At 41.8% G+C, this 14,956-nt stretch overlaps 1 protein-coding gene across 1 annotated transcript in view; it reads right to left on the bottom strand.

Moving 5' to 3' along the window:
- Window positions 1-14,956, bottom strand: part of LOC127572394 (A disintegrin and metalloproteinase with thrombospondin motifs 3-like) — a 299,522-nt gene that overhangs the window by 247,986 nt on the left and 36,580 nt on the right. The window contains 1 exon segment of the mRNA XM_052019585.1: window positions 5,921-6,080. Coding sequence (XP_051875545.1) covers window positions 5,921-6,080 — 160 coding nt within the window.

The following is a 14,956-nucleotide window of genomic DNA, read 5'->3' as shown; positions in this document are numbered from 1 at the left end:
TTCTGCCTGGTAGACTGATCCAAATGGTTAAGGCACAAGGGATCCAAGGCATGTTGGCAAATGGATCCAAAATTGGCTTGGTGATTGGAGGCAGAGGGTAGTGGTGGATGGGTGTTTTTTTGACTGAAATTCTGAAACAAGTGGTGTACCACAAGGATTGATGCTGGGACATTTAGTGTTTGTAATATATCTAAATGACTTGGATGAGAACGTAGGTGGCAGGTTTGCAAATGACACAAAAATTGGTGGAGTCATACACAGCGAAGAAGGTTGTCCAAGGATACAGTGGGAAATAAATCAGCTGGAATGTTGAGCAAAGTCGTGGCAGGTGGAATTTAATCAAGGTAAGTACGACGTAATGCACTCTAAGTTGTCAAATTCTGGTAGGACATACACAGTAAATGGCAGGGACATAAGGATTGTTGGTGTACAGAGAGACCTTGGGACACAAGTTCATAGTGCCCTGAAAATGCCAACATAGGTGGATAGGGTAGTGAAGAAGGCATTTGCTTCATAGGTTGAGGCAATGAATACAAGAGTTGGGATGTCATGTTGCAGCTGTACGAAACATTGGTTAAGCTGCATTCGGAGTATTGTGTACAGTTCTGATCACCACACTACAGGAAAGATGCGGTAGCAACAGAGAAAGTGCAGATGAGATTCACCAGAATGTATCCTGGAGAGGAGGGCTGCACTTATAAGGAGAGATTGGATAGGCTGGATTTGTTCTCATTGGAATGTAGGAGATTGAAGGTTACTTTATAGAGGTTTATAAAATCATGAGGGCCACAGATGAGATAGATGGTCAGAATCTTTTTCCCAGGACAGGGATGTCTAGAATGAGACAGCACAGGTTTAAGATGAGAGGGGAGAAACTGAAAGGAGATCTTAGGGATAGGTTTTTCACACAAAAGATGTGAGTATATCTGGAATCAGCATCCAGAGAAGGTGGTAAAGGCAGATACAACTGCAATGTTTAAAAGACATTTGGACAGGGATAGGAAAGGTGTAGAGAAATATGGGTCTAATGCTTGCAAGTGGGACCATGGTCAGCTTGGACAAGATGAGACAAAAGGGCCTAAGGGATAGGATCTATGAACACCTGGAGAATCATGGACTGATTAGGGACAGCCAGCATGGCTTTGTGAAGAGAATATCTTGCCTCACAAGCCTGATAGAGTTCTTTGAGGAGGTGACGAGGAAGATTGATGAGGGTGGTGCGGTGGATGTGGTCTATATGGATTTTAGTAAGGCGTTTGATAAGGTTCCTCATGGTAGGCTTCTTCAGAAGGTCAGAGGCCAAGGGATCCAGGGAAGCTTGGCTGTGTGGATTAGGAATTGGCTTGCCTGTGGAAAGCAGAGGGTTGTGGTGGAAGGAGTGCCCTCGGATTGGAGGGCAGTTTCTAGTGGTGTCCCGCAGGGATCGGTTCTGGGACCTCTACTTTTTGTGATATTTATAGATGACTTAGATGAGGGGGTGGAAGGCTGGGTTAGTAAGTTTGCGGATGACACTAAGATCGGCGGTGTTGTGGATAGTGTGGAGGGATGTCAGAACTTACAGAGGGATATTGATAGTATGCAGAGCTGGGCTGACAAGTGGCAGATGGAGTTCAATCCAGAGAAGTGTGAGGTGGTACACTTTGGAAGGACAAACTCCAGGGCAGAGTACAGGGTAAATGGCAAGGTACTTGGCAGTGTGGAGGAGCAGAGGGATCTGGGGGTTCATATTCACAGTTCATTGAAAGTTGCTTCATAGGTGGATAGAGCAGTTAAGAAGGCCTATGGGATGTTAGCTTTCATAAATCGTGGGATTGAGTTTAAGAGCCACGAAGTGATGATGCAGCTTTACAAAACTCTAGTTAGACCACACTTAGAGTACTGTGTTCAGTTTTGGTTGCCGCATTATAGGAAGGATGTGGAGGTGTTGGAGAGGGTGCAGAGGAGATTTACCAGGATGCTGCCTGGATTAGAGCGTATAGAATATGAGCACAGGTTTAAGGTGCTATGGCTTTATTCACTGGAAAGGAGGAGGATGAGAGGAGACATGATAGAGGTATATAAAATATTGAGAGGAATAGATAGAGTAGACAGTCAGCGCCTCCTTCCCAGGGCACCAATGCTCAAGACGAGAGGGCATGGCTTTAAGGTTATGGGTGGGAGGTTCAGGGAAGATGCCAGGGGAGGTTTTTCACCCAGAGAGTGGTTGGTGCATGGAATGCACTGCCTGGGGTGGTGGTGGAGGCAGATACATTGGACAGGTTCAAGAGTTTGTTGGGTAGGCACATGGAGGAATGTGAGATAGAGGGATATGTGGGAGGAAAGGGTTAGATAGTGTGAGGGTGGTTTGATGGATGGCACAATATGGTGGGCCGAAGGGCCTGTTTTGTGCTGTATGGTTCTATGGTTCTATGGTTTCTTTGCTAAATGTTTCTCCGATTCTATGGCTGTTAGGAGGAGATGAGAGCAGGGCATAAATGCTAACATTGACTGGATGGACCAAATGGCCAGTTTCTCTTCTGTATATCCTATGTAACATTTGAGTTCTTTACACTACAGGTCAACAAGATTACATATCAGAAGTACTTATTTGGCTACATGACTTTGGGACAGATGTGCATGGAGAAACCATGAAAGGTGTTTTATAACTGACAGTGGAAAAATGTTCTTAGACAACTGAGGTAATTAAAATCTTGTCTGCCTAGATTTAATGATCTTGCCACCTTCACCAACAATAGGTCAGTTTCACTTTAAACATGTTTAGGAATGGCTCTGATTTAGATTTCCGGTCAAAGTAAGGACTAAAACCACTGGAGATACGGGGGGTCCATCAGGAAATGTAAGTGGAAAGCTGTGAGGCAAAGTGTAATGGACAGCATGAGGGAGAACAGAGCAAAAAGTGGCTCAGAAATTCAACTGCAGAAACTCTGTTGCTGAGGAAACCCAATACATATAGCTGAGGTTTTCTTCAGGGGGCTAAGTGACTGAACCATTGGCTGCTGCTCTGCAGAGGAGGCAGAGTGAGGAGGGAGACTGAGGGAGAGTGGAAGGAGGAGGCAGACCAAGGGAGAGTGAGGAGTAGGAGGAGGAAGACCAAGGGAGAGCGAGGAGGAGAAGAAGAAAGAAGAGGTGGAGGGAGACTGAGGGAGAATAAGGAGGAGAAAGAGGAGTGAGACCGAGCAAAAGTGAGAAGGTAGAGGCAGATTGAGGGAGAGAGTGGAATTAATTGTGTGGTCACTTAGTCCATATGGTTTTAAATTTCATTTTATTTATTAACTTCTGCATGTGAATTGTGGTCAGCATGTCCACATAAATGTTTCTGAAATCTAATGCAAAGTATTCATTCATTATAATTAGCTCAAAATTGGCCATGTGGAATATCTGCACCTTACTTATCCTTCAATAGAACCAGTACTTTGACATTCTATTTGTTAACATAGTGAAAAAAATACTTTGTTCTCCCTGACAAATAAGAAGATTTGTCTCTATCCCCATTTGCCTTTTATACAAACTGAAATCCTCACAATTTTTGTTTTGCTGCATTTCACACCAAACATCATTGTTGACTTATTATGCTCCCAACTAGTGAATGGACTTTTTTTCCCTGTCTTCATCAGTCGGGGGATGGAGTTCAAGAGCCGCAAGGTAATGTTGCAGCTCTATAAAACTCTGTGTAGACCACACTTTTTGTGTTCAGTTCTCATTGCTTCATAACGGGAAGGATGTGGAACATTCAGAGAGGGTACAGAGGAGATTTACCAGAATGCTGCCTGGATTAGAGAACATGTCTTATGAGGAAAGGTTGAGCGAGCTAGGGCTCTTTGGAATGACAGAGGATGAGAGGCAACTTGATAGAGGTGTATACAGTTATGAGGGGCATAGACAGAATGGACAGCCACCACCTTTTTCTCAGGGTGGCAATGGCCAATACCGAGGACATCCATTTAAGGTGAGTGGAGAAAAGTTTAGGGGAGATGGCATAGGTAGAGGCTGATATGATAGGGACTCCTAGATAGGCACATGGATGTAAGAAAAATGGAGGGTTATGGGCTGTACTGCTCCTTGTTCTATGTTCTACTTTGTATCAGAGCTTTTAAAGATTCAATTTTTCCTCCTGATCCATTTCAGATTCTGGTTTCCGAAGTAATGCTGTAATGAAATATCACTTTAAAATCAGTAAACATTTTTACAAACTGAAACTGATTGGTTGAATTCTATTGACAAAATCAACAGAAAAAAAAATCACCTCCTCGTTAATCCTCCTTAAGGACGAGGAAGCTGTATTCCATGGTTAATACAGTTTCCTCATCTCCCAAATGACTTACTATTTGGCTGTTCAGTTAGAACAGACACAAGTAATAATTCTCTTCTCATCACTACTGGAGTATATCAGACTTCTTTTAATCTCTCCCTCCCTTGTGATAACTGCTAAATCATTCTCCACCTTTATTCCTACTTTTGTCACTCTTTCAATAGCAGCTGTACCTGTCATACTGAAATTTTCTGACAAAGGGTCTTCAAGCTGAAATGTTAACTGTTTCTCCTTCCACAGATGCGATCTGACCTGCTGGTGTTTCCACCAGTTTCTGTTTGTATTTCTGATTTCCAGTATCTGCATCTTTTTCATTTTTGTAGTCATTATATCATTCCTCTTGTCCCGTCAATTATTGTAATATTCCTCCTCATTTCTTTCTGTTGCTAAATCCACACAACATATTATTGAAATGTCATTTCTTTTCAGTAATGCACCTCTTTTTGTAGATTTTTCCACTTTGGATATCCTCTGCTGTTTGAGAGTTGGCAGTATCAACCTTTTTGGTTCTTGGAAAAAGGTAGCATGTTATAGTGTCACACAGTTTGGTGATTGTAAATACATCCAGAACAAGGTCCATGTCACCAAATACAGAGCTCACTGGAATTGGGAGATGACACCTTAATGAGCGGCTCATCTAACAAGGTCCTGTGCTCCCTTGTTTGCAGTGTTCTCTGCACATCACAAACAAGATTACATAAGGATGCTGGTTTTCTGCTAAACAAATTTATTGTTAATGACAAGAGTTCTACAAATAGGCAGAATACAAATTCCGATTTAACCATGCACCTCTGCTGACAATATTCTGGTGACCTCACAGGCCTTTCCTTCTCAGGGAAAAGTTCTTGAAAATGCTTCCCTTCATGTGAGCACATGATAATAGACCTTATTCACCTTGTGGAAAAGCTCTCAGCTTATAAATAAACTAAAAATATTCCGAGATCAGAAATATTTGCAGGTACAAACACCCACACTACCCTTGTGCAACCTTGAAGCATCTCTTCTGCAAACTTCAAACCTCTACATGGTCAGCATATAAACATCTATCTAAAAAGTGTACATCTGGGAAAGTCCAGTCCATGAACTAATGACATCCTTCCTGAGGACATCCATCTCTTAAATGACAATCCTGTGAGCACTCATTCCACTGGGGAAAAAAAATGTATCCCATTAATGCCAGTCCCAGCCCCATCTATCCAACCCACATGTCCTCATGACATGGACACACAGCCTATGATTACATGCCCAATGCTCACTGAGCTGTTCAACTTTGTTCAGGTTACTTTGGTTACAGATCCTCCTGTCAGCCTTCAGGGTTAAAATTTACATGGCAGGAATAAAAGGAAGTATTTGTTTAGCTGTGTATTTATTGGGAAATTGAGTCAGAAAATGTATTGGAAAATCCTGTTATTAACACTTATGAGTGTCAGATCATTCTACAAAAAATAAATTGTTTAGCAGTTACTTTTAACTACCTCAAACCACTGACTCCCCTTGGTAAAGTAATTGAAGAAAGCTGTTTTCTGCATTTCATCGTCCGCCAACTTATTGTTTTCAGATGAACCAGCAGATTGAAGAAATGCTACCCCAAGCTTTAGGCCAGACACAAACCTGTTGGATGAAAGTCATCAAGGATTTCAGGATGCGATTGCTGGACAGCTGACCTACGGTAGACCACATGAACTCGACCTTTCTCCTCTTCCTCTGCTTGTTTTCCCTTTTCAAGTGGTTCGATAAAATATTCTCCTTGATCTGTTCGGATCATGCCAGCCTGGTGAGAAGGTCAAAACCAGGTTACACTCATATCTAAAACACATTTTTAACACCAAATATTAGTGCAGGGTGGGTGAGGGAGGCACTCATCATAATTTTTATTTTTCAAATACAAATTCACCCTCATCTCAAAATTTCTACTCATTTTGTGAGGTTGAAAACATTTCTCCAAAAAATTAGATCAAGTAATACTACTTATTTCAGAGCAACATGAATAGAAATGGACTTATCAAGGGGAAAAACACAATAACAATCATTTCCAGGTCATTTTGAATCACTCCAGAAATTCTTCTGGTGCTTCTCAGGATATGTTGCACTTGTGAAAGTCATAGGATCATAGAGTTGTACAGCACCGAAATGGGCCCTTTTGGCCCAACTTGTCCAGGCTGACCGTGGTGCTCATCTACGCTAATCTGATTTGCTTGCATTAAGCCCATATCTCTCTACTCCTTTTATATCCAAGTACCTATCCAAATGCCTTTTAAACATTGTAATCACATCTGCCTCTACCATTCCTCTGGCAGCTTATTCCATATAGCCACTATCCTTCATGTGAAAAACTTTCTCCTCACATTTCCTTTATATTTCTCCACTCTCATCTTAATCTTATGTCTTCTTGTTTCACACTCCCCTACCCTGGGAAAAAGACTCTGACTATTTTCCCTATCTATGCCCGTCATAATCTTATAAACCTCTATAAGGTCACCCCTCAGCATTTTAGGTTCCTGTGAAAACAAATGCAGCCTATCCAATCTCTCCTTGTGACTAAAGCTCTCTATTCCAAGCAACATCCTGGTGAATCTTTTGGAGTCATAGTCATACAGCATGGAATCAGGCCCTTCAGCCCAACTGGTCCATGCTGACCAAGATTCCTGCCTAAGCTAGTCCCATTTGCCCACGTTTGGCCCATAGCCCTCAAAATGTTTCCATTCCATTTAGCTGTCCAGGTGACTTTTAAATGTTGTTCCTGTACCTGTTTCAATATTCTGCCCATCAACAATCACGGTGGCTGAACCATGAACATTCCCTCTCCCTTAAGCCTCCCCCAAATGCCCCAGTGAACCCACATCATTTATATTGTGATATATATATAAATGACCTGAATGAAAACGTAGATGGGTGGGTTAGTAAGTTTGCAAACAGTACAAAGATTGGTAGTGTTGTGGATAGTGTTGAAAGTTGCCCAAGGATAGAGCAGTATATAGATCAGTTGCAGCTATGGATGGAGAAGTGGCAGATGGAGTTTAAATCTGGCCAAGTGTGAGGTGTTGCACTCTGGGAGATCAAATGTAAAGGTATACAGTTAATGGCAGGACCCTTAACAGCATTGATATGCAGAGAGATCTTGGTGTTCAATTCCATAGCTCCCTGAAAGTGGCAGCACAGGTTGACAGGGTGGTAGTGAAAATGTATGGCATGCTTGCCTTTATTAGTCAAGGAATTGAGTTCAGGAGTCAGCAAGTTATGTTATAGCTTTACAAAACTCTGGTTAGGCCATATTGGCTACAGCTTTGCCTTCAATACAATAATTCCAAGTAAGCTTGTCACCAAACTCCGAGACCTAGGACTCAACACCTCCCTCTGTAACTGGATCCTTGACTTTCTAACAAACAGACCGCAATCAGTGAGGATAGGCAGCAATACCTCCGGCACGATTATTCTCAACACTGGTGCGTCCTCAGCCCTCTACTCTACTCCCTATACACTCATGACTGTGTGGCCAGATTCTGCTCTAACTCCATCTACAAGTTCGCAGATGATACCACCGTTATAGGCCGTATCTCCAACGGTGATGAGTCGGAGTACAGGAAAGAGATAGAGAGTTTAGTGGAATGGTGTCATGACAACAACCTTTCCCTCAATGTCAACAAAACAAAAGAGCTGGTCATTGACTTCAGGAAAGGGGGCGGTGTACATGCACCTGTCTACATCAATGGTGCTGAGGTCAAGAGGGTTGAGAGCTTCAAGTTCCTGGGTGTGAACATCACCAACAGCCTGTCCTGGTCAAATCACGTAGATGCCACAGCCAAGAAAGCTCACCAGAGCCTCTACTTCCTCAGGAGGCTAAAGGAATTTGGTTTGTCCCCTTTGACTCTCACCAACTTTTACCGATGCACCATAGAAAGCATCCTATCTGGATGTATCATGGCTTGGTACAGCAACTGCTCTGCCCAGGACCGCAAGAAGCTGCAGAGAGTTGTGGACACAGCCCAGTGCATCACGGACACCAGCCTCCCCTCCTTGGACTCTGTCTTTACCTCTCGTTGTCTTGGTGTAGCAGCCAGCATAATCAAAGACCCCACCCACCTTCTCTCTTCTCTCCTCTTCCATTGGGTAGAAGATACAGGTGCCTGAGGGACTTAAGGACAGCTTCTACCTCACTGTGATAAGACTATTGAACGGTTCCCTTATACAATGAGATGGACTATGACTTCACAATCTACCTTGTTGTGACCTTGCACCTTATTGCACTGCACTTTCTCTGTAGCTGTGACACTTTACTCTGTACTGTTACTGTTTTTACCTGTACTACATCAATGCACTTTGTACTAACTCAATGTAACTGCACTGTGTAATGAATTGACCTGTACAATCGGTTTGTAAGACAAGCTTTTCACTGTACCTCGGTACAAGTGACAATAATAAACCAATACCAATCTGGAGTATTGCATTCAATTTTGGTCACCCCATTATAGTAAGTATGTGGAGGCTATGGAGAGGATGGAGAAGAGGTTTACCAGGATGCTGCCTGGATTAGAGGGTATACATTAGAAGGAGACGTTGGACAAACTAGGATTGTTTTCTCTGGAGTGGTGGAGGCTGAGAGGAGACCTGATAGAAGGCTATAAAATTATGAGGGGTACAGATAGAGTAGACAGCCGATATCTTTCTCCCAGGGTCAGAATATCTAATACTGGAGGGCATGTATATAAGGTGAGAGGATGGAAATAAGATGGGTGGGGCAAGTTTGTTACACAGAGAATGGGTGGGTGCCTGGAATGCATTGCCAGGGGTGGTGGTGGAGGCAGATAAGAAAGAAGCATTTAAGAGGCTCTGAGACAGGCACATGAATTTGCAGAGAATGGAGGGATATGGACCACATGCTGGCAGAAGGGATTAGTTTAATTAGGCATCATTAGCCCAATTAGTTTGGTACAACTGTGGGCCGAAGGGCCTGTTCCTGTGCTGTACTGTTCTATGTTATGTCCCTCAAGATCCCACTCTACAGTCCTTCACCACATCAACCCCATCCCCACCACTTCACTGATTGCTCTCAGCCCACTCCTGCTATCTCCATGCAGTCTTCAATTAATCAGCAACATTAGTGTAAAGCATTCAGGCAATGACCTGGCTTCAACTATTCCTTGTAGCATCCAGGGTACAAAATTGCCACCTTAAGATACTTCTCTTATTATTATTTTCTGTTTAATCATTGATTTGGTCATCAGGATTTAAATCTTTAATTTTTATTGCTCAATTTATTTTATGCCATCTGTTTGAGAAAGAATTAGTATGACTTACTTCACGTGTTTTGAAACTTTCCCTGTGATATAATTTTCAGCATCACTTAGTAATTCCAATTCATATATTATTATGATTATGTCCACTCTTCACTGACACAAATGAGTTCACTTTCTATACTTTCTACATTAGCATCATGGAGTCATAGAGGAATAGAACACAGAGACAGTCCCTTCGGCCCAACAAGTCCATGCTGACCGAGATGCTAATTCTAATCCTATATTCATACATGTGGCCCATATCCCCCTATTCCCTTCCTATCCACATACCTGTCCAAATGCTTTTTAAAAGTTGTAATTTCGCCTGCTTCTACCAACTCCTCTGGCAGCTCATTCCATATACCCACTACCCTCTGTGTGAAAAAGTTGTCCCTCAGATCTCCTGTATTTCCCCTCTCACCTTAAACCTTTGCCCTCTTGTTTTAGACTCCCCTACCCTGGAAAAAAACTATGACTATTTCACCTTATCTACACATCTCATGATTTTATCTACCTCTCAGTCTCCTATGCACCAGAGAAAAAAGCCCCAGTTTACCCAGACTCTCCTCATAACTCACGTCCTCCAGTCCCAGCAACATCCTTATGAATTTTTTCTGCACCCTTTCCAACTTAATGACATTCTTCCTAAGCTAGGGGACCAGAACTGCACACAATACCCCAAGAGTGGTCTCACCAAAGTCTTGTACAGTTGTAACATGACTTCCCAACTCCTGAACTGAATGCACTGACCAATGAAGACAAGCATGCCAAATGCCTCCTTCACCACCTTGTCTAACTGCGTTGCCATTTTCAGGGAACTATGCACTTGTACCCCTTGGTCTTACTGTTCTACAGCACTCTCCAGGGCCCTGCCATTTACTTTGTAAATCCTGCTTGGTTTAACTTAAAAAAATGCAACACTTTGCACTTGTCCAAGTTAAATTCCATCTGCCATTCCTTGGCCCACTTTCCCAGTTGATCCTGATCCTGCTGTAATATTAGATAATCATTTTCACTGTCCACTATTCCACCAAATTTGGTGTCATCCACAAAATTACTAACCTAGGACTTTGACCCAGCAGCTGTTAAAGAATGATGATATATCCAAGTATGGATATATTCTGACTTGCAGGTTACAGTGTTCCCATTCATCTGATATCTTCATGTTTTTAGTTGGTGGAAATCATATGTTTGTGAGGCATTACCAAAGAAACCTCCAGCTTATGGAGAGACTCCAAATTTCTCTCATTCTGGCATCATGAAACTGCTCTTTTTTTGCTGATGTAAATGGGATTCCTGTCAAGTTATCAGCAACAGAGCAGGAGAGACTTTGAGGAAATTCCTGGTAATTAAATCATTGTTTCAGTTCATTCCAATGTTCATTGGAAGAAATATTTCACTGCCCCATACTGCAACACTACAGCAAGGCTGGCTCCCTTCTGGGAGCAGGGAATCATTGAACCAATCTGCTTTTGTAAAATCAGCCAGTTGGACAAGCTGTAATGCAACGACTGGGAATATTGCTGCAATTCTGAACTTCATTTCAATGAAAAGTCCATGAAAATCTTAAAAATATTGATATTGGTAAAAATGTTACTGATGGTCAAGATCTTCTGAGTTAAACATTAGAAATCAAGACATAAGTGTTTGTTCCACTCGAGCCTGCTCCACCATTCAACTGAAATGGTTGATCTCCACTTTCTTGCCCCATCCCCATATCCTTTGAATCCCTTTATGTCAAAATATCTGTCAGTTTGAATCTTGAATGGATGCAATGACTGAGCATCAACATCAAGAGATTTTCAAAGATATACAGGCTGCATCTGAAGAAATTTCATTTGGGTTCTATCTAGCCTTATCCTAATACTCTACCTCTTTTGTTCTAAATTCTGCAGCATGAGAGAACAGGCCCTTAGCATTCACCCTATCGTTCGCTCTCAAAATCTCCTGTGTCTCACTGAGATCACCTCTTCTAAATTCCAGTGAGCATGGGTCAATTTCCCTCAATTAATCCTCAAACAATAGTAGTTTATACTACTATACTACTATACAGTTCCAACAAGTACTATGCAGTTCCAACAAGCTTTCTTCTATACTCTGCAATGAAGGTCAAAATAGCACTTACCTTCCCAATTGCTTGTGAAATATGGATATTTACTGCCAACATTTCAAGATTCTCACTATTCTAAAGACATTCTACCTTTCTATTTTCGTGCCAAAGTGAAGAACCTTGCATTTTCCCACATTACACTCCATCACCTGGAAGTTTGCTGGTGCATTTCAGATGATAATATGTTAAATCTTCCATCTTTTATGGAACTTGTTATTGAGTTATAGAATGAAGCAAAATCTTGCTAAACATTCTGGAATACTGTTTAATCCAGGATCAAAATGAGAAACATAAACAGACCCAAGAGATCAACTTAATACTCAGAACTGGAATGATAAAGATAATGCAATTAGAGTTCCATTAAAAATCGTACCATAAATTGCAAGATTAATGTAGTTGATTAATGTAGTTAGTTAATGTAGTTGGAAAGGAAAACATTCCTTTTCAAACATCCAGTTCCTTTCTGAAAATTATTATTAACTCATGAATTTATATTTCATTTTTCTGAATAAAATTGTAAATATAATTAGCAAAATAATTAATTCCCAGAAATGTTCATGTACAACTTGACTGTGACATTTTCCCCAGAGCTCAATCACTTGCAGTGATTGTGAAATGTTTGAGGAATTACAGGTGTCTGAAACTGAGACTTTTACCTTGACATAAAGTTGATCTGAAATGGATCAAGAGCTCTGTATTCCATCAGCTTTAATATCCCAGAATCAGTGTCAGCCAACCAGACACTGCAGCCTTGCCAACACAAACATGTGGGATTCAGCCAGAGGGGCCAACTTTCAGAGACTGGCTGTTCAGTCCAAATGTTTTAAAAAGCTGGAATAAATGTACATTTATTAACAAAGTGGAGCTACATTGAAAAACAGGTTCAACTAGAACACTAGCACCTTTCATCATCTTGGGTGTCACTTTAAGCAGAACCTGTACGTGAGTCTCTTTCGGGTTACCTGCTGAATCCCACTATAGAACTGCAAATGGAAATCTTCAAAGGCACAGAAGGTGGTGTGATTCACAGGAAAGGGTCAAAAATGGAAATGCATTCACTATTCCTGCAACAAATGCCCATAGTCACAGATATGGTACTACTATTTAATACAGGATAATTCTGTATGCCAATGTACAGATCATAATTCTAAATGCTCATCTTGCTCCAAACTCCACTTTACTATCAGTCAACAAAAATATATCCTCACTTACTTATTACAACACAGAAGGAGGTTATTCGGCCCTCTAGGTCTGTGCCAGCTTCCAAAGGAGCAGTCCCATCATCCCATTTCCCCTCCTCATTTTTCCCTACTGCCCTGGAATTTATTTTCCCTCATATTCCCATCAATTCAACTTGGATTCTTTTTGATTTTAACCTACATTAAAGGGTAATTTACAGTGGACAATTAGCATAGCAGCACGTCTTTGGAATGTGGGAGGAAACCAGAGGAGTTGGACGAAGCCCAAGTGATAACAGGGAAAACATATAAAAAGTGTAGCTGAAGATAGAATCGAACCCAGGTTCCTGAAATTGTGAGGCAGCATCAGTAACCACTGCATCACTGTACTACATTATCCATCTTAGATTTAAAGTTACCAATTGACCTGGATAAATTACTGTCCACAGATGAGAAGTCCAAATTTCAACCACATTGTGTGCATAAGTATTTCCTAACCACACTTGAAAGACCTGTCTCTGGATTTTAGAATAAGTCCCTTCAGTAAAGACCTACACCCCCTAAATCCTCCTTCCCAGCTGGCAGAAATAATTTCATTCCAGCTATCAGGTCACTCTAACATTTACAAAATCTGGATCAACCAGTATGTCCTGCACCAGGTGTGGGGTACAGTACTGTTCACTGTACATGAAGAATGGTCCAAGCAGGCCAGATCTCTAACTTAAACCAAACAAAAAGACGACAAGCAACTGCAAACAGCTGCAAATATGTGAAAGCTAAAAATCATTGTCCTGAAAATGGGAATATAACCATGCTGATCAACCTGCATCAACATAGATATGACAAGGGAAAATTCAAGTCTACCCAACTGTGCAATGTTGTCCTGACAAACATCTGGTGATCTGTGCCTAATTTGGGAGAACTGACCAAGTGTCAAGTCAAACAACAGCCTTGCAGAGTCATATATAAAGAATCCTCCACCACCATCCCTCCAAGAGGACTAACCCAGTAGATGTTCTGCCACAGTGGTATATGGTTGGGAGAGTGTGATCGCAGGGGTACATGGGTAGCATGACAGCGTGGGTAGGAGTGACCACCTTCACAGAAAAGGCTCTGTTTTCAGACTGCAAACATCCCATGTGGCACCACCTCCAGGTTAAATGGGATTGATTCAGAAGAGATCAAAACTGGGCATGGTTGAGGCACCATGGGCAAAGGTCCACTCTCCAATCAACCCTAACTCCAACTCTTCCCCCTGTGCAAGAACAAAACACTCCTGATATCACCAAATGATGACAGTCCTGATGTCACCAAAGACTTGCAGATTTCTACAGATGTTCAGTGAAGAGCACTCTGACTGGTTGCATGGAAGCTCCAATGTGCAGGATCGAAAGAGGCTGCAGAGGGTTATAGCCAACTTCATATGGGCACAACCCTCCCCACCATTGAAGACATCTTCAAGAGGCGGTGCCTCAAGAAGGCAGCATCCATCATTAAGTACCACCACCACCCGGGACATGCCCTCTTCAGGTTATTACCATCAGGAGGAGGTACAGGAGCCTGAAGACCCACAATCAACGTTTCAGGAACAGCTCCTTCCCCTCCACCATCAGATTTCTGAACGGTCTGTGAACCCATGAACACTACTTCATTATTCCTTTTTTGCACTATTTGTTTTTGTAACTTATAGTAATTATTATGTCTTTATGTCTTGCACTGTACTGCTGCCGCAAAACAACAAATTTCACAACATATGTCAGTGATAATAAACATGACTCTGATTCTGATTCTTTTACCTCCTTCCTTTCCAATGCCTAGATTATAGAACACTCCTTTCAGGTAAAACCCAAATACAGTATATTACATAGTATACTGTATAGTGCAGTAAGTGAGTTCCTCCATGCAGTATACTCCTTAATGCAATATAGTATATATGCTGCTTACAATCCAGTCTGCTATATGCTAGGAAGGTCAAACAAAGATTCACAGCCTTGGGAAAGGTAACCCCAAGTTTCCAGTTACCCGTCACTAGTTTTACACCTCACTGATGTAGAGTCATTGTCTTACAGCACTGATACAGGCCCTT

The sequence above is a fragment of the Pristis pectinata genome, chromosome 7 (assembly GCF_009764475.1).
Source record: "Pristis pectinata isolate sPriPec2 chromosome 7, sPriPec2.1.pri, whole genome shotgun sequence".
Classification (NCBI taxonomy): domain Eukaryota; kingdom Metazoa; phylum Chordata; class Chondrichthyes; order Rhinopristiformes; family Pristidae; genus Pristis; species Pristis pectinata.
Note: the sequence above shows the minus strand (reverse complement) of the source record. Positions and strands in the feature narration are given on the sequence as shown.